Raw genomic sequence first — 26,892 nt, forward strand, 5'->3', positions numbered from 1 at the left:
GAAACGTTGCGTAACCAACCAGATCACACCCAAATATTACCAAGGATTTTCAAAGAGGACGAACAACTTAGGATTCTTCTTACTTCTGTGACAGACGTATTGTGGTAACTTATTATACCGCCGGGTCTCCAGACCAATCCATCTAACATGTCCATTAGAGGAGAGATGTCCCTGGTGTCTAGTGGGTAATACTGTCCGAAAATACTGCAAGGAAGGAGAACTAGTGACCAACAAGGACATGAGGTGTCAGACCATTGCTGATATAAGGGTCAGTATACACAAGACATCACAGCTTGTGTATATGGAGTAGTCACTGACCGGTCACAGCATCCATGCTGACCCCTGACTATGATACAGTGTTGGCCAAAAGTATTGGCCCCCCTGCAATTCTGTCAGATAATCCTCGTGTTCTTCCAGATAATGATTGCAATCACAAATTCTTTGGTATTTTCTTCATTTAATTTGTCTTCAATGGAAAACCATAAAAAGAATTGTCAAAAAGCCAAATTGGATATAATTCCACAACAAACATAAAAAAGGGGTGGACAAAAGTATTGGCACTGTTTGAAAAATCATGTGATGCTTCTGTAATTTGTGTAATTACCAGCACCTGTTACTTACCTGAGGCACCTAACAGGTGGTGGCAATAACTAAATCACACTTGCAGCCAGTTGAAATGGATTAAAGTTGACTCCACCTCTGTCCTGTGTCCTTGTGTGACCACATTGAGCATGGAGAAAAGAAAGAAGACCAAAGAACTGTCTGAGGACTGGAGAAGCAAAATTGTGAGGAAGCCTGAGCAATCTCAAGGCTACAAGTCCATCTCCAAAGCCCTGAATGTTCCTGTGTCTACCGTGTGCAGTGTCAGTAAGAAGTGTAAAGCCCATGGCCCTGTGGCTAACCTCCCGAGATGTGGACGCAAAAGAAACATTGACGAGAGATTTCACCGCAAGATTGTGCGGATGGCGGATAAAGAACCTCGACCAACATCCAAACAAGTCCAAGCTGCCCTGCAGTCCAAGGGTACAACAGTGTCACCCCGTACTATCCAGTGTCAGCGTCTGAATGAGAAGGGACTGTATGGTAGGAGACCCAGGAAGACCCCACTTCTTACCCACAGACAGAAGCCAGGCTGGAGTTTGCCAAAACTTACCTGAGAAAGCCAAAACTGTTCTGGAAGAATGTTCTCTGGTCAGATGAGACAAAAGTAGGAAAAGGCCTCAACATAGAGATTACAGGGAAAAAAGAGAAGAAGACGCCCCCTACAGTCAGACATGGCGGAGGTCCCTGATGGTTTGGGGTTGCTTTGCTGCCTCTGGCACTGGACTGCTTGACCGTGTGCATGGCATTATGAAGTCTGAAGACGACCAACACATTGTGCAGCATCATGTAGGGCCCAGTGTGAGAAAGCGGGGTCTCCCTCAGAGGTCAGGGGTCTTCCAGCAGGACAAGGACCCAAAACACACTTCCGGTCAGCACTAGAAAATGGTGGTGAGAGAAAGCCCTGGAGACTTGTAAAGTGGCAGCAATGAGTCCAGCCCTGAATCCCATAGAACACCTGTGGGGGAGGGGGAGAGATCTCTTGGTGGCAGTTTGGAGAAGGCCCCCTTCACATCTCAGGGGGGACCGCGAGCAGTTTGCCAAAGAAGAAGGGTCTAAGATTCCAGCAGAGCCTTGTAAGAAACTCATTGCTGGTTAGCGGAAGCGGTTGTGCGCAGTTATTGTGCCTAAAGGTTGTGCTACCAAGTATTAGGCTGAGGGCGCCAATACTTCTGTCCGCACCAGTTCTGGAGTTTTGTGTAAAATGATCAATGATGTGACTTTTTTTTAAATTCTCTTTTGTGTTTTTTCATTGCAAGCAAAATAACTGAAGATAATAATAATAATAATAATAATACATTTTATTTATATAGCGCCAACATATTCCGCAGCGCTGTACAATTTATAGGGTTCAGATACAGACATACATAACAACGAACGTTATTTCACACAATGGGACTGAGGGCCCTGCTCAAAAGAGCTTACAATCTATGAGGTAGAGGGGGTGACACAAGAGGTAGCAGGGGCGGCATTGCTTATACAGTGTTCAGACAATTTTGTGCATTAGGAATTGTGATAGGCCTGTCTGATAAGATGCGTCTTTAGTTTGCGTTTGAAACTGTAGAAATTGGGAGTTAATCTGATTGTCCGGGGTAGAGCATTCCAGAGAAGTGGTGCAGCTCGGGAGAAGTCTTGTATACGAGCGGGGGAGGTTCTGATAATAGAGGATGTAAGTGTTAGATCATTGAGTGAGCGGAGAACACGGGTTGGGCGGTAGACAGAGATGAGGGAGGAAATGTAGGGAGGTGCGGCATTATGGAGAGCCTTGTGGGGGAGGGGGAGAACTTTATATTTTATTCTATAATGAATAGGCAGCCAATGTAGTGACCGGCACAGACCGGAGGCCTCGCTGTAGTGACCGGCACAGACCGGAGGCATCGCTGTAGTGACCGGCACAGACCAGAGGCCTCGCTGTAGCGTCTAGCCTGGTAGATGAGCCTGGCCGCTGCATTCAGAATAGATTGTAGAGGGGAGAGTTTAGTGAGGGGAAGACGGATTAGTAAGGAGTTACAGTAGTCAAGGCGAGAATGAATCAGAGAGACAGTAAGTGTCTTTAGTGTATCTCTGGTGAGGAAAGGGTGTATTCTGGAGATGTTTTTGAGGTGGAGGTGACATGAACGTGCGAGTGATTCAATATGAGGGGTGAAGGAAAGGTCTGCGTCAAATATGACCCCGAGGCAGCGGGCATGCTGCCTAGGAGTTATAGTAAGGCCTGAGACTGCAATGGATATATCAGGGACAGATCTATTAGATGGTGGAAACAGTAGTAGTTCAGTCTTAGAGAGATTTAGTTTCAGGTAGAGCGAGGACATGATATTAGAGACAGCAGAGAGACAGTCACTGGTGTTCTGTATGAGTGCAGGGGTGATGTCACGGGAAGATGTGTATAATTGGGTGTCATCAGCATAAAGATGGTACCTGAAGCCAAATCTGGCGATTGTTTGTCCAATGGGGGCTGTGTAGAGAGAAAAGAGCAGGGGGCCGAGGACCGAGCCCTGAGGAACCCCAACAGCAAGGGAAAGAGGGGAGGAAACAGAGCCCGCGAATGATACACTGAAAGTGCGGTCTGAGAGATAAGAGGAGAACCAGGAGAGCGCAGTGTCATTGAGGCCGACTGAGCGGAGCAGAGTGAGGAGAAGTTGATGGTCAACAGTGTCAAAAGCTGCAGAGAGGTCCAGAAGAATAAGAAGAGAGAAGTCACCATTGGATTTAGCCTTTAGTAGATCATTAGAGACTTTTGTGAGAGCTGTTTCAGTAGAGTGCAGAGCGCGGAAACCAGATTGTAAGGGGTCAAGCAGAGAGTTAGCAGAGAGATAACGGATTAACCGAGAATAAACCAGGCGTTCCAAAAGTTTAGAGATGAAGGGGAGGTTAGAGACGGGTCGATAGTTAGCAGCACAGGATGGGTCCAGGGAGGGTTTTTTCAGTAGCGGCATGCTTGAAGGAGGATGGGAAGATTCCAGAAGAGAGAGAAAGGTTAAATATTTTAGTAAGGTAAGTAGTGACAGCAGGGGACAGAGATTGGAGAAGGTGTGAGGGGAAAGCGTCACTACTGCAGGTTGTGGGGCGAGATGAAGAAAGTAGCTGGGAGACTTCCTCTTCTGTAACAGGTTCAAAAGATGAGAATGGACAGTCTAAAGTGCGGCTGGTGAGGGGATCAGTACTATCGTAGGTGTGGGAGTCAATGCCACCTGGGGCTTGGGCAGTACTTTCCTGACGGATCTTATCAATTTTATCATGGAAATACATGGCCAGGTCATCAGCACTAAGGTCTGTGAATGGCGTCTGTTCCTTGGGTGTGAGTAAGGAGTGAAAGGTTTCAAAAAGCCTTTTAGGGTTGCTGGAGAGAGAAGAGATGAGGGCGGTGAAATAGTCTTGTTTGGCGAGGTAAAGGGCAGAGCTATATGTTTTAAGCATAAACTTGAAGTGGAGGAAATCTGCAGGTGAGCGTGATTTTCGCCAGAGACGTTCGGCACACCTAGAGCATCGCTGGAGAAATCGTGTCTGTGGCGTGTGCCAGGGTTGCTGCCTCCTATGTGGGACTTTACGAGTGGAGGGGGGAGCAACCTCATCCAATGCATTTTTGAGGGTTTCATTATAGTGACTGGTGGCCAGATTGGGACAGGAGATTGAAGAGATGGGGGACAGGGAGGACTGTAGAGTATCTGAGAGGTGCTGGGTGTCAATAGCACGCAAGTTTCTATATGTGTGATGGGTAGGGGCGTCTTGTGAAGGGGAGAGAGCACTGATGGTGAGAGATAGAAGATTGTGGTCAGAGAGCGGCAGAGAAGAGTTAGAAAATTTAGAGACTGTGAGGAGTCGATGGAAGACTAGATCAATCGTGTTCCCATCTATATGTGTGGCAGAAGAAGAACATTGTGAGAGACCAAGAGAAGTGGTTAATGAGAGAAACTGTGAGGCAGCCGAGGAGTGAGGGGGGCAATAGGGATGTTAAAGTCACCCATGATGAGGGTAGGAATGTCACTGGATAAAAAGTGGGGAAGCCAAGAAGCAAAGTGGTCCAAAAATTGGTAGGGTGAGCCAGGTGGGCGGTAGATCACAGCTACACGTAAGGAGAGTGGCCGGAAAAGTCTGATAGCATGGACTTCAAATGAGGAGAATGTGAGTGAGGGGACCGGGGGAATGGACTGAAAAATGCACTGCGGTGACAGAAGTAATCCTACCCCACCACCCTGCCTATTATCAGGCCTAGAGGTGTGAGCAAATTGTAGGCCACCATGAGACAGAGCAGCAGGGGAGGCCGTATCTGACTGCTGGATCCAAGTCTCAGTAAGGGGCGAGCAGGCCAAGGGATTTGCTAAGGAATAAGTCATTAATGTATTCTAGTTTGTTACACACTGAGCGGGCGTTCCAGAGAGAGCAGTTAAAAGAGACAGGGGAGAGATGAGGGGAAGGAACACGGTAAATATTGATGAGGTTTGTAGGCCTTCTATGTGTGCAGGAAGAAGAGTTAGTGAAGGAAGGAGGGCCAGGGTTAGGAGAGATGTCCCCAGCAGCGAGGAGGAGTAACATGGACAGAGACAGAAGGGGGTTCAGGGATTTATGGGGGCGCTTATGTTTGGTGTCACTGCTAAAAGAAATAAAGGGATGATTACAGAGTGTGAAAAGTGTGTGAGAGCTGTACATGGGAGAAGGAAGAAAAGAGGGACTGATATGGATGGCGTGTGGTGGAGGTGGAGGAGAGGTCTGCAGGAAGACAATGGCTAAGATAGTAAGAGACAGTGCAGCTACAGGATACCATGTGGTAAAACTTGTTGTTTTAGGTTGAAATTTACCTGGTGTTCTGCCATGGTTAGCCTGTTCCGTGCCCTGTTTAAGTGCCATGTATAAGTGCACTTTGGTTAATCTGCCATGTATAAGTGCACTTTGGTTAATCTGCCATGTATAAGTGCACTTTGGTTAATCTGCCATGTATAAGTGCACTTTGGTTAATCTGCCATGTATAAGTGCACTTTGGTTAATCTGTCATGTATAAGTGCACTTTGGTTAATCTGCCATGTATAAGTGCACTTTGGTTAATCTGCACTTCGGTTAAGATGCACTTTGGTTAAGATGCATGCTGCAGATGAGATGCCCCCGCATATGAGATGCACCCCATAAGCTATATCTACTTATATAGGAAAGCACAGCTTCAGACTAACACTAATTTAAGTCGTTAACTAATTAATCTACAAACTGTGACACATGAGGAGACTGGCAGTGTGGATCCAAATAAACACTTGGCCAGAAACACCAATAAAATCAGTGAAGATCAAAAGACTGACACTAGTGCAGATAAGAAGACATGGAAGTGCAAAAAATATACAGCCTGGATGAAATGCTAGGATATAGTTCAGTAATCATGCAGAGGTGAAATACAGGATTATATACCATTGAATATTACAGCAGATGATCGAAGGGAGAATTCAGACAGCAAAGCAGAGGTGGGTTCAATAGCAGATTATATACCATTGCAGATATTGAAGATATTACCAAAGAGTTTGTGCTTGTAATCATTATCTGGGGGACAGCGAGGATTATCTGACAGGACTGCAGGGGGCTATAATTTTGGCCAACACTGTATAAGGGTCAGTGCACACAGGACATCGCAGCTTGTGTATATGGACAACTCTAAGTGACAAAGGTTGCTGAGCACGGCCTCCTCCCTGATAAGGTGACATGGTGTATAGTTGTGTCACACCTTCTATAGTTATCTCACTGCTCTGCGTTGTCTCTGTTCACACTACATCTTGTTCTCACCTGAGCAGTAGCTGGATAGACAGAGCTGACCACATGACGCGTTGCCGGCACCTCGTCCTCATACCGGTCCTGTTACTGACCTGCTTCATCTTCTACCAGAACCTACAGCACCGAGTGAGGAACAGTCATGGGTAAGTCAGTAATATGGAGGAACAATAGGGGGAGGGATCATTAATTCCTTCTCTACCCTAGACCACCAGGGATCTTATAGTTATTTCTCTCACTACTCCAGACCACCAGGAATATTATTATTAATCCCTTCTCTAGCATAGATCTCCTGGGATGTCACCATCAAACCCTTTATTCTTTATCATGAATCACTTTACCACCTTACACCACCAGGGGTGCTAGCATTGATCCCTTCTCTTCCCTGGACCACCAGGGCCATTATCATTGATTTCTTTACTACCTTTGACCGACAAGAATCTCTTTGCTACTTTAGACCATTACAGAGTTTGATATGAATTCTGTTTCTACCCCGGAGCTTCTAGAATGTTACCCCTAATCTCTACTCTGGACTAGCAGGGCTTATACCATTATGTCCTTCTATACCATAGACCACCCGGGATGTTCTCATGAATTGCTTTATTACCTTAGACCGCCTGGGCTGTTACCACTAATCTATTCCCTTTGCTACACCAGCAGGAATATTATCATGAATCCCTTTGCTACCTTAGACCCCCAATCATTCCCTAGACCACCTGGGATGTTACCCTCAATCACTTCACTACTAGAGGCTCTTCGTTCTCTGGTGGGATACCATCTAGAAGAGCCAGGATCACTGCTTACTGATGAGCTGGCTACGTCTTGTTGACAACCACCACTATCAACAGCCGCACCATCAAGTCACAGAGAGTTCATCCAAGTCGTTACTTGGTAATACTTTGAAGTGTGAGGCGTTCCTGGTTATGGAGTGTCCATCTCGCGCAGTGGTGACCATGCTTCCTTTCTTGGCCATTACATCACTGCTGGATCCTGCACTGGAGTTGTCTTATTGTTTTGTTTTTGAGGAACAACCACTTTATCCCCCAACTCAATAGCAGAGGCCATGCACGACGTCTCTTATCAGCATAATGTTTCATGTTGTTCTTGTTGTGTAAGTCGGTTGGTCTAATACTAGACTCAGTTGGTAGGGCGTGTGATACCACATCTGGAATACATACGCGAGGAGTCCGGCCAAACAGGAGCTGAGCTGGAGCAGCATTAGATGTGGTGTACTTCTGAAGTTGTGCAGAAACTTGTACAAGGCCTGATTTAGTGGTATATGCTCCAGAGTGGCTGCCTTGACTCTCTTGCCCAAGGTGCACATAAATCTTTCCATTTGCTTGCGGCCAACAAGGTGTTATCTTCCTGTGAGTGAACCCAAGATATTCAGAAAATTGTACAAATGTCTGTCCATTAAATGGAGGTCCATTGTCTGTCTTGACTATTTGTGGAATACCATAGGCTGAGAAAATGTTATCCAACTCAGGTATGACCCTGGATGTTGAGGTGGATGAGATAAATGCAATTGCAGGATATCTTGAATATTCATGAATAGTCACCAGGATGTATTGCCCATTAGGTAGTGGACCATAGACATCCACTGCTACTTCCTCCCACACGGCCGTTGGTAGAGGAGACATTTGGAAGGGCTCAGGATGTGATTACCTGGCATGTATTGCAATGCTTTATCATGTATTCCACCATATGATCCATATTTGGGAACCACACCCTTTTCTCGAAGAAGTTTTTTAGTACCTACAATTCCCAGATGACCTTCATGAGCAATCTGTATGACTTTGTTACGCAAGACCTTTGGAACCACCAATTTGGTACCTCTGAGAATGAGGTGCTCCTCGGTGACACTGGAGAATGACTTTAGCTCCTTAAGGTCGATTCCAAGATCTGGAAATTTGGTTCTCTGAATTTCATGCCATTTCCCATTCTGGATAATGTGCACTAAAGCACCGAGTGTCTTGTCACTTGCTGTTGCTGTCACAAATTGATCAGCTGTAAGTGCCTGATGACTTGCCACAAAGTTGATGTACCGTTCAGTTGCGTGCTGCATACCTTGGTCTTCTTCTGAGGGATGTCTAGAAATGTAGTCAGCTGGATTACTGTATTTTGCAGGCCAATGAACAATTTTGTAAGTGTAATCTTGAAGGCGCAGACCCCACCATCTTGGCTCTTGGGTTTCCAAATATGGTGAGGAGCGCTTGATGGTGAAAGGAGCTCCATAGAGAAGAAGATGGACGTACTCACAGCCCCAGACCACTGGCAGGCTCGCTTTTTCAGGTTGAGAGTATTTGTTAATGCTCTTCTGGCATATACCAGGATAGAGGGGTCCGGATTGTTGGGTAGGTGTTGCATCAGAATGGCTCCCAGCCCCACCGGACTTGCATCCACAATCAATTCAGTATGTAGAGTAGGATCAGTAAGCCTTGGTTGTTGTTGAACAGAGTTCATTTTTAATGGCATCAAACGAGCTTTGACACTCTGTAGTCCATCTGAGGTCACAGCCTTGTTTGGTGAGGTCCCTCAGTGCTGAGCTAATGGTGGAAACATCCTGGCTATATCTTGCACAGTAACTGGACATTCCAAGAAAAGAGCGAACTTCAACGACATTCTGAGGAGCAGAGGCCATTTTTATTGCATGGACCTTCTTTGGATCAGGCTGAAATAATGTGACCCTAAAATTCCAACAAAGTTTTGTTGAGTTCCCACTTCTCTTTGTTTAGAGCGAGATGCTAAGCATTGAAAGACATCATGTAACCCACGACTGTGCTCAGCTTGGGCTTTCCCAAAAACCAGAATATCATCAGTGTAATTGGAAGCATTGGGGAGATGTCAGATTACACTTCTTATGGCATCAGGCGCATGTCAACACAAAGTCTCACCTGGTCAGGATTCTTGGGTTTTGGAGCCACCACAATTGGAGAGACCCCTGGAGCGGGGCCCGTGACAGTTTCATCAATATCATCGTCTTCTAAAGACTGAAGTTCCTTTTCCACCTTTTTTTCTCAGGTGAAATGGAATGCGCCGGTGGGAGAACATTTCCATCCACATGAAGACGGACTAGAAAGTCCTTCAGGTTTCCAAGTCCATTGAACAAAGAGGGAAATTCATTCAGCAGTTTTCACATCGTTTTCGGCAGGATCAGTTCTTGTATGGATGATCTGAATGAGACCCAAATTTAAGGCAGTACGGTAACTGAGAAGACACCTCCAGAACCTTTTAGGAGGTTGGGAGGGGGGGGGGGGGCATGTCAAAAGTTCGCCACGAGGCCCTGCTATTCCTAGTTACACCACTGCATACATGAACATGGATCCAGACGTGTAACAAAAAACAGATTAGCTTACATGTTTCAGGAGATGAACCTTGGTCCCTTACTCATAGCTTGCAAATGAAATATTGTACCCGATACAAACCTGAGTCCCAGCTCTAATGGCGCAGCAGGAGTGAGGTTTGTATCGGGGTCGCTCCCTTAGAGCCAGGGGTGAGGTTTGTATTGGGGTCGCTCCCTTAGAGCCAGGGGTGAGGTTTGTATCGGGGTCGCTCCCTTAGAGCCAGGAGTGAGGTTTGTATTGGGGTCGCTCCCTTAGAGCCAGGGGTGAGGTTTGTATCGGGGTCGCTCCCTTAGAGCCAGGGGTGAGGTTTGTATCGGGGTCGCTCCCTTAGAGCCAGGAGTGAGGTTTGTATCGGGGTCGCTCCCTTACCATCTCCCCCCGTCCCACCCACCCACACATCAGAGCCCTAGTGATGACATTGTCCATGTGTCACTAGTGTAATGGCTGACTCTTTAGCCCCCTCACCACCCCGGCCCACCCTGTGGCCCTGGTCTCCTCACTATCTGCCCCCACCAGCCCCTCTCTTATACCCCGAGTTAGAGACCCCCCTTATATATAACATTAGCTCAAATCTCAGTCACAGACTCACAGCCTGAAGCCCCTCTCTGCTTCTTCTGTAAAGGTCCAGGCGAGCGCACAAGAAGCTTCCGGAAGACAAATGTCTGGACCTGAGATCCCTCATATTAAGCTCCAGAAAGAACAAGTGAGTAAAACTGAAGACTCAGATCAGTCCGGAGCAGAAATCCGGGGATGAAGCAACGCAGACGGCTACAATCTGCAGTAGTCAGAAAATGGGGGAGGGGGATCTGTTATTGTGATAACATTGGGGGCAGCCTGGGAGAGGGAGAGGGATAGGGAGAGGGATAGGGATAGGGAGAGGGATAGGGAGAGGGATAGGAATAGGGAGAGGGAGAGGGATAGGAATAGGGAGAGGGAGAGGGATAGGGAGAGGGATAGGAATAGGGAGAGGAAGAGGGATAGGGAGAGGGAGATGGAGAGGGAGAGAGATAGGGAGAGAGATAGGGAGAGGGAGAGGGGGAGGGATAGGGAGAGGGATAGGGAGAGGGATAGGGATAGGGAGAGGGACAGGGAGAGGGATAGGGAGATGGATAGGGAGAGGGAGAGGGATAGGGAGAGGGATAGGGAGAGGGGGAGGGATAGGGAGAGGGATTGGGAGAGGGATAGGGATAGGGAGAGGCATAGGGAGAGAGAGAGGCAGAGGGAGAGGGATAGGGAGAGGGATAGGGAGAGGGGGAGGGATAGGGAGAGGGATTGGGAGAGGCATAGGGAGAGAGAGAGGCAGAGGGAGAGGGATAGGGAGAGGGGGAGGGAGAGGGGGAGGGAGAGGGAGAGGGGGAGGGATAGGGAGAGGGGGAGGGAGAGGGGGAGGGAGAGGGAGAGGGGGAGGGAGAGGGAGAGGGGGAGGGAGAGGGGGGAGGGAGAGGGAGAGGGATAGGGAGAGGCAGAGGGAGAGGGAGAGGGATAGGGAGAGGGATAGGGAGAGGGATAGGGAGAGGGATAGGAAGAGGCAGAGGGAGAGGGAGAGGGAGAGGGATAGGGAGAGGGAGAGGCAGAGGGAGAGGGAGAGGGATAGGAATAAGGAGAGGGATAGGGATAAGGAGAGGGATAGGAAGAGGGAGAGGGAAAGGGAGAGGGAGAGGGATAGGAGTAGGGAGAGGGAGAGGGATAGGGAGAGGTTCTCCATATTTAGTCCAGTGCTTAAACTCTAGATTTAGTCTCTAGATCTCTGAATCCTGAGCAGATGACAGATGGTACATGTGCAGTATTATATGTGCGGTATTATATGTGCAGTATTATATGTGCGGTATTATATGTGCAGTATTATATGTGCAGTATTATATGTACAGTATTATATGTGCAGTATTATATGTGCGGTATTATACACTCACCGGCCACTTTACACCATGCTAGTAACGGGTTGGACCCCCTTTTGCCTTCAGAACTGCCTCAATTCTTCGTGGCATAGATACAACAAGGTGCTGGAAGCATTCCTCAGAGATTTTGGTCCATATTGACATGATGGCATCACACAGTTGCAGCCGCAGATTTGTCGGCTGCACATCCATGATGCGAATCTCCCGTTCCACCACATCCCAAAGATGCTCCTCTATTGGATTGAGATCTGGTGACTGTGGAGGCCATTGGAGTACAGTGAACTCATTGTCATGTTCAAGAAACCAGTCTGAGATGATTCCAGCTTTATGACATGGCATTGCATTATCCTGCTGAAAGTAGCCATCAGATGTTGGGTACATTGTGGTCATAAAGGGATGGACATGGTCAGCAACAATACTCAGGTAGGCTTTGGCGTTGCAACGATGCTCAATTGGTACCAAGAGGCCCAAAGAGTGCCAAGAAAATATTCCCCACACCATGACACCACCACCACCAGCCTGAACCGTTACCGATACAAGGCAGGATGGATCCATGCTTTCATGTTGTTGACGCCAAATTCTGACCCTACCATCCGAATGTCGCAGCAGAAATCGAGACTCATCAGACCAGGCAACGTTTTTCCAATCTTCAATTGTCCAATTTCGATGAGCTTGTGCAAATTGTAGCCTCAGTTTCCTGTTCTTAGCTGAAAGGAGTGGCACCCGGTGTGGTCTTCTGCTGCTGTAGCCCATCTGTAGCCTCAAAGTTGGACGTACTGTGCGGCGTTCAGAGATGCTCTTCTGGCTACCTTGGGTGTAACGGGTGGCTATTTGAGTCACTGTTGCCTTTCTATCAGCTGGAACCAGTCTGGCCATTCTCCTCTGACCTCTGGCATCAACAACGCATTTCCGCCCCCCACAGAACTGCCGCTCACTGGATGTTTTTTCTTTTTCGGACCATTCTCTGTAAACCCTAGAGATGGTTGTGCGTGAAAATCCCAGTAGATCAGCAGTTTCTGAAATACTCAGACCAGCCCTTCTGGCACCAACAACCATGCCACGTTCAAAGGCACTCAAATCACCTTTCTTCCCCCCCATACTGATGCTCGGTTTGAACTGCAGGAGATTGTCTTGACCATGTCTACATGCCGAAATGCACTGAGTTGCCGCCATGTGATTGGCTGATTAGAAATTAAGTGTTAACGAGCAGTTGGACAGGTGTACCTAATAAAGTGGCCGGTGAGTGTATGTGCAATATTATATGTTGGGTATTATATGTGCAGTATTATAGGTTGGGTATTATATGTGAAATGTTATATGTGTAGTATTATATGTGCAGTGTTATATGTGCAGTATTATATGTGCAGTAGTACATGAGGGAAATTATATGTGCGGTATTATATATGCAGTATTATCTGTGGGGTATTATATGTGCAGTATTATATGTGGGGTATTATATGTGCGGTATTATATGTGCAGTATTATAGGTTGGGTATTATATGTGCAGTGTTATATGTGTAGTATTATATGTGCAGTGTTATATGTGCAGTATTATAGGTTGGGTATTATATGTGCAGTGTTATATGTGTAGTATTATATGTGCAGTGTTATATGTGCAGTATTATAGGTTGGGTATTATATGTGCAGTGTTATATGTGCAGTAGTACATGAAGGGAATTATATATGCGGTATTATATGTGGGGTATTATATATGCAGTATTATATGTGCAGTATTATATGTGCAGTATTATATGTGTGGTGTTATATGTGTGGTGTTATATGTGGGGTATTATATGTGCAGTATTATATGTGCAGTATTAAATGTGTGGTATTATATGTGGGGTATTATATGTGCAGTATTATATGAGGGGTATTATATGTGCAGTGTTATATATGCAATATTATATGTGGGATATTATATATTGGTATTATATGTGCAGTATTATATGTGCATTAGTACATGAGGGGAATTATATGTGCGGTATTATATGGGCAGTGTTATATGTGCAGTATTATATGTACGGTATTGTATATGCGGTATTATATGTGTGGTATTATATGTGCAGTGTTATATGTGCAGTAGTACATGAGGGGAATTATATGTGCAGTATTAAATGTGCAGTATTATATGTGTGGTATTATACAGTATATGTGGGGTATTATATGTGCAGTAGAGATGAGCGAACACTAAAATGTTCGAGGTTCGAAATTCGATTCGAACAGCCGCTCAATGTTCGTGTGTTCGAACGGGTTTCAAACCCCATTATAGTCTATGGGGAACAGATACTCGTTAAGGGGGAAACCCAAATCCGTGTCTGGAGGGTCACCAAGTCCACTATGACACCCCAGGAAATGATGCCAACACCTCTGGAATGACACTGGGACAGCAGGGGAAGCATGTCTGGGGGCATCTAACACACCAAAGACCCAGTATTACCCCAACATCACAGCCTAACAACTACACACTTTACACATTCAAAAAAACCTCTATCAAAGTGGGAAAATACCTGGAAACCTTCTTTACTCCCCAAATGGATGGACACAAACCCCAATTTAAGCTCAACAAACAGTAACAACCACCCCTTTAAATCACGTTCCCCATGACAACCACAAATGGAATAGGCAATGGGAATTCCAAAAGCCCTCACCCTTAACTGTCATTTTGAGTGTGTGTGTGTGTGTGTGTGTGTGTGTGATGTGGTAAGACCTTCCAAAATTCACTTTTCTAGCCCTTAACATGAGCCCTTCCAAACAAAGTTACAGGACCTTAAGCTGAGCTACCAGCAGAGATTGAGGCCCTTGGCATGAGTAGAGCCTTGCACCAGCAGTGTTTTTGGCACTTAGGGTGAGTTGAGCCTTGTACCAGCGTGCGTCCCTTAACATCAGGCGGGCCCTAAGTTCTGCGCTTTGCACAAAAGTTCCACATTAACTAGGCTGAATGGTACAAACCTTAGTAGGCCCGAGAACCAGGAACAGGTCTTGCAATGGCTGTCGGATAACGCTTAAAGCACATTGTCCACCAGCCAGTCAGCCTCTACCTCCTCTTACCCAACAGTCTTGTCCTCCTTCCACCCAAAATTCCCAATCTTCCCAGAACAATAACCCCAACTGTCCCTGCTCCCCAGAGCTGTTCTCCCTTCCTTTGACTGTACCGCAACCTGCCCCTCCATTTCGCGATTCCACGGACCTAACAGACGAGTATCTGTGTCCAGATGCTCAAACACTAGAGTCTCCTCCATTCCATCTCCGGTCGATTTGGTGGCGGATGACCAGCAACCCACCCTCATCGACGACGATGAGACGCAGTTGCTGTCAGGGCAGCCAGTTGACATGCGCATTGTGCAGGAGGAGGAGGCGAGACAGGAGTTGGAAGAGGAGGTGGTGGACGACGAGGACACCGACCCCACCTGGACAAGGCAGATGTCAAGCTGGGAAAGTAGTGTGGATGTTGAGGCAGGTGCAGCACCAAAAAGGGTAGCTAGAGGCAGAGACATATCCAGAGGCAGAGGTCAGCTGCTTTGCCGAAGCCAGGCCAGACCCGGAATGTCCGAAGATGTTCCCTTTTGTACCCAGCCCAGAAAAACTCCCCCATCGAGGGCACGTTTCTTGAAGGTGTAGAGTTTTTTCAAGGAATGCGCCGAGGACAGATATAGTGTCGTCTACACAATTTGCCTCTCGAAATCGAGTAGGGGCCCTGAGAAGAGCAACCTGTCCACCACTTCAATGCACCGTCATTTGGAATCCAAGCAATGGAATCAGTGGCAGGCAGCAACGGCAGGACAAACGTCGCCCGCCGTTCATGCCACTGCCTCTGCTCACAGTGCTGGCGATGCACTCCAGAGGACGAGCCAGGACATCACTTCATCTGCCTCCGCCACTTTGTTGACTTCTCCCTCATCCTCCCCTGTTTCTGTCTTATCTCCTTCTCCTGCACCATCAAAGGCACCATCAGGCGCTTCTTTACAACAACCCACCATCTCTCAGACATTGGAGCGCCGGCAGAAATACACTGCTAACCACCCACCCACGCAAGCCTAGAACGCCAACATCGCTAAACTGCTGGCCCAGGAGAGGTTGGCGTTCCGGCTTGTTGAAACTCCCGCCTTCCCGGACCTGATGGCAACTGTGGCACCTCACTATGCCGTCCCTAGCCGTCTCAACTTCTCCCGGTGTGGCGTCCCCGCCTTTCACCAGCACGTGTCACTCAACATCAGGTGGGCCCTTAGTTCCGCGCTTTGCTGCAAGGTCCACTTGACCACCGACACTTGGACAAGCGCCTGTGGTCAGGGATGCTGCAGTGCTTATCTTTAATGACAGGCAGGGTGAATGTGGTGGAGTCTGTTCCCCGGGTGCAAACTGGGGTGGCCTATCTCCTCTCCCAGGCCAAAATTCATGGCAGGAGTAGACTGAAACCCTACGACGCTGCAACCTCCACCACAGCTACTAGCGGCAAACGCTAAAACACTGGTGTGGGGAGACGTCAGCAGGCGGTGCTGAAGCTCATCAGCTTGGGGGACAGACAGCACAGTGCCTCCGAGGTCAGGGATGCCATCCTGGCTGAGATGGCATTTTTTTTTCCCTGCTACACCTGGGGCCTGGCATTTTTACGCCTGTGATAATGGCTGGAACCTGGTAGCGGCTCTGGAGCTTGCCAGCCTCCAACACGTTCCATGTTTGGCCCACGTCTAACCTAGTGGTGCAAAGTTTTTTAAAAACATACCCAAATGTACCGAAGCTACTGTTGAAAATGCGGCGCTTGTGCGCCCACTTTTGCAAGTGCACAGGAGTCGCTGCTAGCCTAAAAACACTCTAGCAAGGCCTACATCTGTCCAAACACAGGCTGTTGTCCATCATTCACACACGCTGAAACCCTACAATACCATATCTTGAGCAGGGTGTGTGAGCTGCACAGACCTTTGATGGAGTTCCATCTACAAAACCCAAGGGTTCCTCAAAGTCAGCAACCAAAGTTTCTGCACCATGAGTTTCCAGGGGTGGCAGAGTTATGGCTAGGGGAAGAGGCATGGATAGGGATGATGTCTAGGGGCAAAAGCAGTGTGGATGTGGAGGCAAGCTAAGCAGGAAAAACTGGGGGTACAAGCTAAGGCATGAACTGGGGTGATGTCTAGGGGCAAAAGCAGTGTGGATGTGGAGGCAAGCTAAGCAGGAAAAACTGGGGGTACAAGCTAAGGCATGGACTGGGGTGATGTCTAGGGGCAAAAGCAGTGTGGATGTGGAGGCAAGCTAAGCAGGAAAAACTGGGGGTACAAGCTAAGGCATGGACTGGGGTGATGTCTAGGGGCAAAAGCAGTGTGGATGTGGAGGCAAGCTAAGCAGGAAAAACTGGGGGTACAAGCTAAGGCATGGACTGGGGTGATGTCTAGGGGCAAAAGCAGTGTGGATGTGGAGGCAAGCTAAGCAGGAAAAACTGGGGGTACAAGCTAAGGCATGGACTGGGGTGATGTCTAGGGGCAAAAGCAGTGTGGATGTGGAGGCAAGCAAAGCAGGGAAAATGGTGGCTAGAGGCAAAGGGATGTCCATAGGCAGCAAGGGCAAAGATGCAAAACTCTCCCGTTTCAAGACTTTTCCTGACTTGTTTCCCCACAAAACATTCCTGGGAGGAGGGCTGAAACACCACCCTCCTCCTCCTCCGCTGTTAGATTGACCCCAGCTACGAGCTGAAAACGCTGCAACACTGGTGTGGGGAGACGTCAGCAGGCTGGGCTGAAGCTCATCAGCTTGGGAGACGGACAGCACACTGCCTCTGAGGTCAGGGATGCCATCCTGGATGAGATGGCAATTTGTTTATCCCCGCTGCCCCTGGGGCCAGGTTTTTTAGCTTGTTGGAGGGCTCTGGAGCTTGCCAGCCTCCAACACGTTCCATGCCTGGCCCACATGTTCAATGTAGTGGTGCAATGATTTTTAAAAACATACCCCAAATTAGCTGAGCTAAGGGTGAAAGTGCGGCACTTGGACACCCACTTTCCCAAGTCTACAGTACCTGGAGCTAGCCGCAATACACTCCAGCAAGGCCTACATCTGCCTGAAGCACCTACTGTTGTGCGAGGTCACCACACGCTCTAACCCTAGATACCGTATGTTCAGCAGGGTGTGTGAGCAGCAGAGACCTTTGATGGAGTACCAGCTACAAAACCCAAGGGTTCCTCAGAGTCAGCTCCCTCACTTTCTGCACCATGAGTTTCCATGGGTGGCAGACTTATGGCTAGAGGCACAGGCATGGATAGGGGTGATGTGTAGGGGCAAAAGCAGTGTGGATGTGGAGGCAAGCTAAGCATAAAAAACTGGGGGTACAAGCAGCCGGTGACATCATCACTGACAAGCACAGCTGTCTGTCAGCTGACAGGCTGACTTTCACCAAAATGAACAGACAATGGATAGACTCATCATATACATGTCAGTTACATGACAAATTTAGTGCAATTTGCAAGTCCAAGATGGTTTGGAGATCTGCGGAGAGGAATCTCACCACCTCTTGCGGGTGCCATCATTTGGAAGGCAAGCCCTGGGCTCAGTGGGTGAGAGCAAGCGCAGGATAATCGTCGTTTGGCCTGGCGGCCACTGCCTCTTCCACTGTTGACAGGGCTGGCGCTGCAGTCCAGACCAGGAGCCAGGACACCTCCACATCTGCCTCTGACACTTTGGGGAGTTCACCCTTATCCTCACCTTTTCCTGCCATTTCTCCTTTTGCCCGCGCCATCATGCGCCTCTTCCCAGCAACTCCCCATCTCCCAAGCCTTTCATTTCATGCTAAAGTACAGCGCAACCCACCCACATGCCCAAGGCTTCAATGGCCTCATCTCAAGAAATCTGGCCCAGGAGATGTTGGAATCCCGGCTGGGGGACACTCTGCCCTTTTTGGGCAGAGTGTCTACTGCGCCACCGCACTGTGCCGTCCACACCAGCACTTTCCCCCAAACATGAGGCGGTCCCTAAATTCAGCGCTTAGCCCTAAAGTTCCATGTGACCAGTTACGAATGGACAAGTGCATGCGGACAGGGACGCTAACTTTCAATTTGGGCACAGTGGTTGAATGTAGTTGAGGCGTGGACCGGGTCGCAAAATGTGGTGGCCTGACTTGTCTCCCCACACAACATTCCTGGGAGGAGGGCTGAAACACCACCCTCCTCCGCTGTTAAATTGACCCCAGCTACGAGCTGGAAACGCTGCAACACTGGTGTGGGGAGACGTCAGCGGGCCGTGCTGAAGCTCATCAGCTTGGGGGCCAGACAGCACACTGCCTACAAAGTGAGTCATGCCATCCTCGATGAGACGGCAATGTGGTTTTTGCCACTGCACCTGGGCCCAGGCATGTTGTCATGTGTGATAATGGCCGTAACCTGGGATTGGCTCTGTAGCTTGGCAGCCTGCAACATATTCCATGCCTGGGCCACGTTTTTAACTCATTGCTGCTAATCTTTTGAAAAAGGTACCCCAATGTTCCTGAGCTACTGGTGAAAGTGTGGCGCTTGTGCGGATAGTTTTTAAAGTGTATAGTTGCCGCTGCTAGCCTCTATGCACTCCTACAACGCCTGCACCTGCTGGAACAACGGCTGTTGTGCGACGTCTCCACACTGCTGGCACTAAACATATCATGTGTTGAGCAGAGTGTGTGAGCAGCACAGACCTTTGATGTAGTTCCAACTCCAAAACCCTCGGGTTCGTCAAAGTCAACTCCCTCAGTTGCTCAACCATGAGTGGCCATGGGTGGCAGACTTATGTGAAATCCCATCCCATCCATTGCACTGGACACGAAACATTAGCATGCGCTCAGCACAACTTCGGATATGGCAGCTGCGTTAAGCAGGGTGCAGGGTACAACACAGACCAGGCCCGAGCACCAGGAACAGGTGTTAGAAATACTGCAGCATCTGCCATTTCCTTCCAATTTTGGGGTTTTGGACCCGCCACCGACTTGTCTGGACCTAAGTGGGGATCATGAGACACAGTTGCCATCAAGGCAAGCTGTGGTCATGTGCGGTTTGCAGTAAGGGGGCAGTGCGCAATTGGAAGAGGAGTTGGTGGATGACGAGGCCACCGACCCCACATGGACAGGGGTGATGTCTAGGGGCTAAAGCAGTGTAGATGTAGAGGGAAGCTAAATCAACAAAAAACCTGGGTAGAAGCAAAGGCATAAACTGGGGTGATGTTTAGGGGTGAAAGCAGAGTAGATGTGGAGGGAAGCTAAGCAGCAAAAACAGTGGGTAGAAGCAAAGGCATGCAAAACTCTACCCTGTTGGAAGACTTATTCCTAGGTCTGGAACACGTTAATGGCCCCCCTGGACAAATTACTGCCACTCAGGGGCCTAGTGTCACCAGGAGGGACAAGTATAGGCGCATGTTGTGGGAATACCTGGCCGACACCAGCTCTGTCCTCTCCGATCCCTCTGTGCTCTACAGCCTAAACTTATTTTCTCATCTTTTTTTCTGAACTGCACATCTCTTGCCTGCTTCCTTTGGGATCTTAGAAATGGTGGTCCACTTCCAAAGATGGTAATTTCACTAGACAGTGTAACGGGAGTAGCTGAGGGATCGCTGTCTTAACCACTTTTTGGCACAAAATTAACTTCCAAAGCCAAATATGGTGCAAGTATATGATGCAAGGACACCTACACACCTATCTCTGACACATTGGGGAGTTCACCCTCATGCGCCCTTTTGGCCTGCACCATCATGCGCCTCTTCCCAGCCACTCCACATTTCCCAAGCTTTTCATTGCAGGCAGAAGTACAATACAACCCACCCCCATGCCCAAGCCTGTAACAGCCTCATCGATAAACTGCTGGCCCTGGAGATGTTGGTGTTTGTTTATGCTTCTGGAGACCCAGGCCTTCCGTCAGCAGATGGCAGCTGGGGCACCTCCCTATGCTGGGCCTAGCCGTTACTACTTCTCTTGGTGTGCTGTCTCTGCCTTGCGCCTGCATGTGTCCCATAACATCAGTCGGGCCCAGAGCTCTGCGCTTTGCTGCAAGGTCCACTTGACCACCGACACATGGACAAGCGCCTGTGGTCAGGGATGCTGCAGTGCTTATCTTTAATGACAGGCAGGGTGAATGTGGTGGAGTCTGTTCCCCGGGTGCAAACTGGGGTGGCCTATCTCCTCTCCCAGGCCAAAATTCATGGCAGGAGTAGACTGAAACCCTACGAAGCTGCAACCTCCACCCCAGCTACTAGCGGAAAACACTGTAACACTGGCATGGGGAGATGTCAGCAGGCCGTGCTGAAACTGATCAGCTTGGGGGACAGACAGCACAGTGCCTCCAAGGTCAGGGATGCCATCCTGGCTGAGATGGCATTTTTTTTTCCCTGCTACACCTGGGGCCTGGCATTTTTGCGCCTGTGATAATGGCTGGAACCTGATAGCAGATCTGGAGCTTGCCAGACTCAAACACGGTCCACGCATGGCCCACGTTTTCCAACTTGTTGGTGCCATGTTTCTTTGAAACCTACACCATTGTGCCTGATATACAGGTCAAAGTGGGGCCATTTTCGTAAGTGAGAACTAGCCTCTGCTAGGCAGAAAACATTCAGAGCACACTCCTCTCATCTTCGCACCGTTGGCTGGCGGAGGAAGACGAGGGGGTTGGAGTGGCATCTGATGTCCCTATCCCACACGAGGCTAGAGGGTGCACTTCAGTGCATCCCATTGCTTCACCACAAATGGTGTGAAGGGGAGTGGAAAATGGAGGAAATGGAGAGTGACCCTTACAGTTGGGGCCAGCAAAGGCATGCCAAGTAACACACTGGCACACATGGCTGACTTCATCTTGGGTTGCTTTTCAACACATATTTCACATCATGAAGAACAAATAATACTGGATTTTTTCAAGCCTCGAACCCCGGTCTAGGTCTAATGTCTGTTCCTTTCTTATATTAGGGGAGAGGGAAAAAAAATTACTTCAGTGATACGTTTAGCGTACATAGACTGACTATTAATGTGTATCCCACTTAGTGTTGTTAGGGTTACACACCGTCACAACCTGGCTAAAGCTTCTATAGCTGTTAATAAAGTCAACATAACTTTACGGTATCCAAAAAGACAGCTGGTACCGACAGAGAGCAAGACAAATGTCAACCAAAGCTGTGAGCTCTGAACACCCACAGTGACTTTGGCGTCATCATCATTATAAGGGAGCGGGTGGTAATAAATAACTTGGCAGTGCCTAAAACCCAAAAAGCTTATACAACTATATTTACATTAAGATACACAAATGAAACTTTTCAGTAGCATGTCATGAGACAAGCTGATAAGATCTTCCTTTGTGCAGTGCTATTTGAAAGTTAAACGCTGCCTTTATTTTAATTCTGGAGAAGGTGCAGACATTAGATTTAGAACATGTTGTCTTCATTGTCCAAATCCTCTATATAGGTAATGTGTTTTTCGGGCCGAGCTGTCTGGGAACGAGCTGGTGCAGCACTGACAACCTGGGTGAATATGGCAAGAGCCTGAGATGTAGGGTGAATGAATCCCCAAATTATTTGTGGAATTCCCAGTGAGACAATGGCACTGTATACCAGTAGCAAAAATTGTGGGTGCACGTAACCCCAATATATTCTTTGAATTCCCAGTCAGACAATGGCACTGTATACCAGTATTAAAAATTGTGGGTGCACATAACCCCCATATATTCTTTGAATTCCCAGTCAGACAATGGCACTGTATACCAGTATTAAAAATTGTGGGTGCACATAACCCCCATATATTCTTTGAATTCCCAGTCAGACAATGGAACTGTATAGCAGTAGCAAAAATTGTGGGTGCACGTAACCCCAATATATTCTTTGAATTCCCAGTCAGACAATGGCACTATATACCAGTAGCAAAAATTGTGGGTGTATATAGCCCCAATTCTATTGCTAGGGGACTTGCAGGGTATTTCTGAGGTGAAGGTGGGGGGGCACACCGTTGGAACGGGGATTTGGGGTGTATATATGGGGTATACGGGAATACACTGTCAGTGTGTTCCATTCAGGATCCTGGGAAAGCTGGGTTGCGGCGATTGAGCCCGTCAGTGCCACGTTACACTGACAAGCTTCTCCCTGGAATTGAAGTTATATGTAAGCCCAATATATTCTTTGAATTCCCAGTCAGACAATGGCACTATATACCAGTAGCAAAAATAGTGGGTGTATATAGCCCCAATCCTATTGCTAGGGGACTTGCAGGGTATTTCTGGGGTGAAGGTGGGGGGGCACACCGTTGGAACGGGTATCGGGGGTATATATCGGGTATACGGGAATACACTGTCAGTGTATTCCATTCAGGTTCCTGGGAAAGCTGGGTTGCGGCGATTGAGCCCGTCAGTGCCACGTTACACTGACAAGCTTCTCCCTGGAATTTAGCTCTTACAAGAGCTGTTGGTTGTCTTCTCCTTCCTATCCTAGCCTGTCCCTGCCTACCCAGAATCTAAGCCCTAGCTAGCTGGACGGAAACCTCCGTCCTCGGTGAATTGCAAGCTCAGAATGACGCGAACCTGGGCGTCGCTGTTCTTTTAAATTAGAGGTCACATGTTTTCGGCAGCCAATGGGTTTTGCCTACTTTTTTCAACGTCACCGGTGTCGTAGTTCCTGTCCCACCTACCCTGCGCTGTTATTGGAGCAAAAAAGGCACCAGGGAAGGTGGGAGGGGAATCGAGTAATGGCGCACTTTACCACGCGGTGTTCGATTCGATTCGAACATGCCGAACAGCCTAATATCCGATCGAACATGAGTTCGATAGAACACTGTTCACTCATCTCTAATGTGCAGTATTATATGAGGGGTATTATATGTGCAGTGTTATATATGCAATATTATATGTGGGATATTATATATTGGTATTATATGTGCAGTATTATATGTGCATTAGTACATGAGGGGGATTATATGTGCGGTATTATATGGGCAGTGTTATATGTGCAGTATTATATGTGTGGTATTATACAGTATATGTGGGGTATTATATGTGCAGTATTATATGTGCAGTATTATATGTGCAGTATTATATGTACGGTATTGTATATGCGGTATTATATGTGTGGTATTATATGTGCAGTGTTATATGTGCAGTGTTATATGTGCAGTATTATATGTGTGGTATTATACAGTATATGTGGGGTATTATATGTGCGGTATTATGTGCAGTATTATATGTGCAGTATTATATGTGCAGTATTATATGTACGGTATTGTATATGCGGTATTATATGTGTGGTATTATATGTGCAGTGTTATATGTGCAGTGTTATATGTGCAGTAGTACATGAGGGGAATTATATGTGCGGTATTATATGTGCAGTAGTACATGAGGGGAATTATATGTGCGGTATTATATAGGCAGTGCTATATGTGCAGTATTATATGTGTGGTATTATACAGTATATGTGGGGTATTATATGTGCAGTGTTATATGTGCAGTAGTACATGAGGGGGATTATATGTGCAGTATTATATGTGCTTTAGTACATGAGGGGAATTATATGTGCGGTATTATATGTGGGGTGTGAATGTGCAGTAATTGTCGGTATCTACTGAGTTAGAGATGTCCATACCTTACAAGTTCCATTGCACACATATATGAGGTTTGCCCACATGTTTTGGGAGTGCGATTATTATACTGTTGGGTCCTTTTCGATACCCACGAAAGGTGCGGACAAAATAAAACACTTACTGGTCCTCCCCTTTCTCACCTCTCCTGGGTGTCCTGTCCTCACCTCCGGGCTCTGCCAACAGCTTCTCTGATCTCCCCGTCTGACTGAAGGGGTCATGAAACTGTGTGGGGGCGCCCCGGGGGCAATAACCTGTGCGGGCGCTGTAAGGGATGCCATATAACTGTACTGGGGCACTTGGGGGCCATTACACCATGTAGGAGGACTTTAGGGGGAATTAAATTGTGAGGGGAAATTAAGAGGGGGCAGTAACCTATGTAGGGGCAGTGAGGGGGGCACAGAATTATCTAGAGTCCCTTAGGGGTTTATTTTGTGTTAGAGGGAACTTATGGAGAGAGTGAACTATGGAGACACTAAGGGGGCAATAAACTGTGTGTGTGTGTGTGTGGGGGGGGGGGCAATAAGAGGGACATTAAACTATGAGAGGCCCTTAAAGGAGCTTACCCTGGTGGGGGAGTCCCCTCCTATACAAGGACCCCCTGGACCCCCTCCTATATAAGGACCCCCCCCCCCTCCTATACAAGGACCTCCCTCCTATATAAGGACCCCCCCTCCTATATAAGGACACCCCTCCTAGGATCTGAGTATAAATGACTTTCACTCCAGTGTCCTAAGGAAGAAGCCATAAGGAGACCAAAGGAGCAGTAAGGAGCCTGAAGACACCTCCGACTGACCAGAGCAGTAACTTGTGGGCCGGTGATCAGCCTTCATGTGTATAAATCCGCCATAGTAACCTCCATGTACTTCATCTGTAAGAGAAGAAAAAACATCTGCCTTATATATGACATGTAAGTCACAAGATATTCACTGACACAGATCTCGTATCATATGTTTCCGTCTCTAGATGGGACAATCCACATATTTTTGCGATGACTGACACTCTGCAGGGATGTCCGTGGAAGGCGAATTATACAGCGCGAGACCTGAGACAGTAAGTGCCTGCGCTCTGCATGTCCTGTGCTCACTGTATTATACCGAACACCGATGTACACAACTATAAGACACCTACAACTGGAGAGAAGGAGCCTTCAAGACACAACAACTCCTTACAATACAGAATTAGACGAAAGTATTACTAAGAGTAGTATTATAGTACATAGGAGCAGTATTATAGTAGTTATATTCTAGTACATAGGAGCAGTATTATAGTAGTTATATTCTTGTACATAGGAGCAGTATTATAGTAGTTATATTCTTGTACATAGGAGCAGTATTATAGTAGTTATATTCTTGTACATAGGAGCAGTATTATAGTAGTTATATTCTTGTACATAGGAGCAGTATTATAGTAGTTATATTCTTGTATATAGGAGTAGCATTATAGTAGTTATATTCTTGTACATAGGAGCAGTATTATAGTAGTTATATTCTTGTACATAGGAGTAGCATTATAGTAGTTATATTCTTGTACATAGGAGTAGTATTATAGTAGTTATATTCTTGTACATAGGAGTAGCATTATAGTAGTTATATTCTTGTATATAGGAGCAGTATTATAGTAGTTATATTCTTGTACATAGGAGTAGTATTATAGTAGTTATATTCTTGTATATAGGAGCAGTATTATAGTAGTTATATTCTTGTACATAGGAGTAGTATTATAGTAGTTATATTCTTGTATATAGGAGCAGTATTATAGTAGTTATATTCTTGTACATAGGAGTAGTATTATAGTAGTTATATTCTTGTACATAGGAGTAGTATTATAGTAGTTATATTCTTGTACATAGGAGGTAGTATTATAGTAGTTATATTCTTGTACATAGGAGTAGCATTATAGTAGTTATATTCTTGTACATAGGAGGAAGTATTATAGTAGTTATATTCTTGTACATAGGAGTAGCATTATAGTAGTTATATTCTTGTACATAGGAGCAGTATTATAGTAGTTATATTCTTGTACATAGGAGGTAGTATTATAGTAGTTATATTCTTGTACATAGGAGGAAGTATTATAGTAGTTATATTCTTGTACATAGGAGGAAGTATTATAGTAGTTATATTCTTGTACATAGGAGGTAGTATTATAGTAGTTATATTCTTGTACATAGGAGCAGTATTATAGTAGTTATATTCTTGTACATAGGAGCAGTATTATAGTAGTTATATTCTTGTACATAGGAGGTAGTATTATAGTAGTTATATTCTTGTACATAGGAGCATTATTATAGTAGTTATATTCTTGTACATAGGAGTAGTATTATAGTAGTTATATTCTTGTACATAGGAGTAGTATTATAGTAGTTATATTCTTGTACATAGGAGTAGTATTATAGTAGTTATATTCTTGTACATAGGAGCATTATTATAGTAGTTATATTCTTGTACATAGGAGTAGTATTATAGTAGTTATATTCTTGTACATAGGAGTAGTATAATAGTAGTTATATTCTTGTACATAGGAGGAAGTATTATAGTAGTTATATTCTTGTACATAGGAGTAGTATTATAGTAGTTATATTCTTGCACATAGGAGGTAGTATTATAGTATTTATATTCTTGTACATAGGAGGTAGTATTATAGTAGTTATATTCTTGTACATAGGGGTAGTACTATAGTAGTTATATTCTTGTACATAGGAGGTAGTATTATAGTAGTTATATTCTTGTATATAGGAGGTAGTATTATAGTAGTTATATTC

The 26,892-nt window shown here is 46.6% G+C and overlaps 2 protein-coding genes across 2 annotated transcripts in view; both read left to right on the forward strand.

The window, feature by feature from the left end:
• Window positions 1-6,314: 6,314 nt before the first annotated feature.
• Window positions 6,315-26,892, forward strand: part of LOC142202309 (alpha-N-acetylneuraminide alpha-2,8-sialyltransferase-like) — a 287,552-nt gene continuing 266,974 nt past the window's right edge. The window contains exon 1 of the mRNA XM_075272374.1: window positions 6,315-6,491. Within this exon, the coding sequence (XP_075128475.1) occupies window positions 6,394-6,491 (98 nt within the window). The 5' untranslated portion in view covers window positions 6,315-6,393. The remainder of the gene's footprint in view (window positions 6,492-26,892) is intronic.
• LOC142204640 (alpha-N-acetylneuraminide alpha-2,8-sialyltransferase-like) overlaps window positions 25,120-26,892 on the forward strand; it is a 45,681-nt gene continuing 43,908 nt past the window's right edge. Inside the window, exon 1 of the mRNA XM_075275947.1 lies at window positions 25,120-25,181. Within this exon, the coding sequence (XP_075132048.1) occupies window positions 25,120-25,181 (62 nt within the window). The remainder of the gene's footprint in view (window positions 25,182-26,892) is intronic.

Source organism: Leptodactylus fuscus, chromosome 5 (assembly GCF_031893055.1).
Source record: "Leptodactylus fuscus isolate aLepFus1 chromosome 5, aLepFus1.hap2, whole genome shotgun sequence".
NCBI lineage: Eukaryota > Metazoa > Chordata > Amphibia > Anura > Leptodactylidae > Leptodactylus > Leptodactylus fuscus.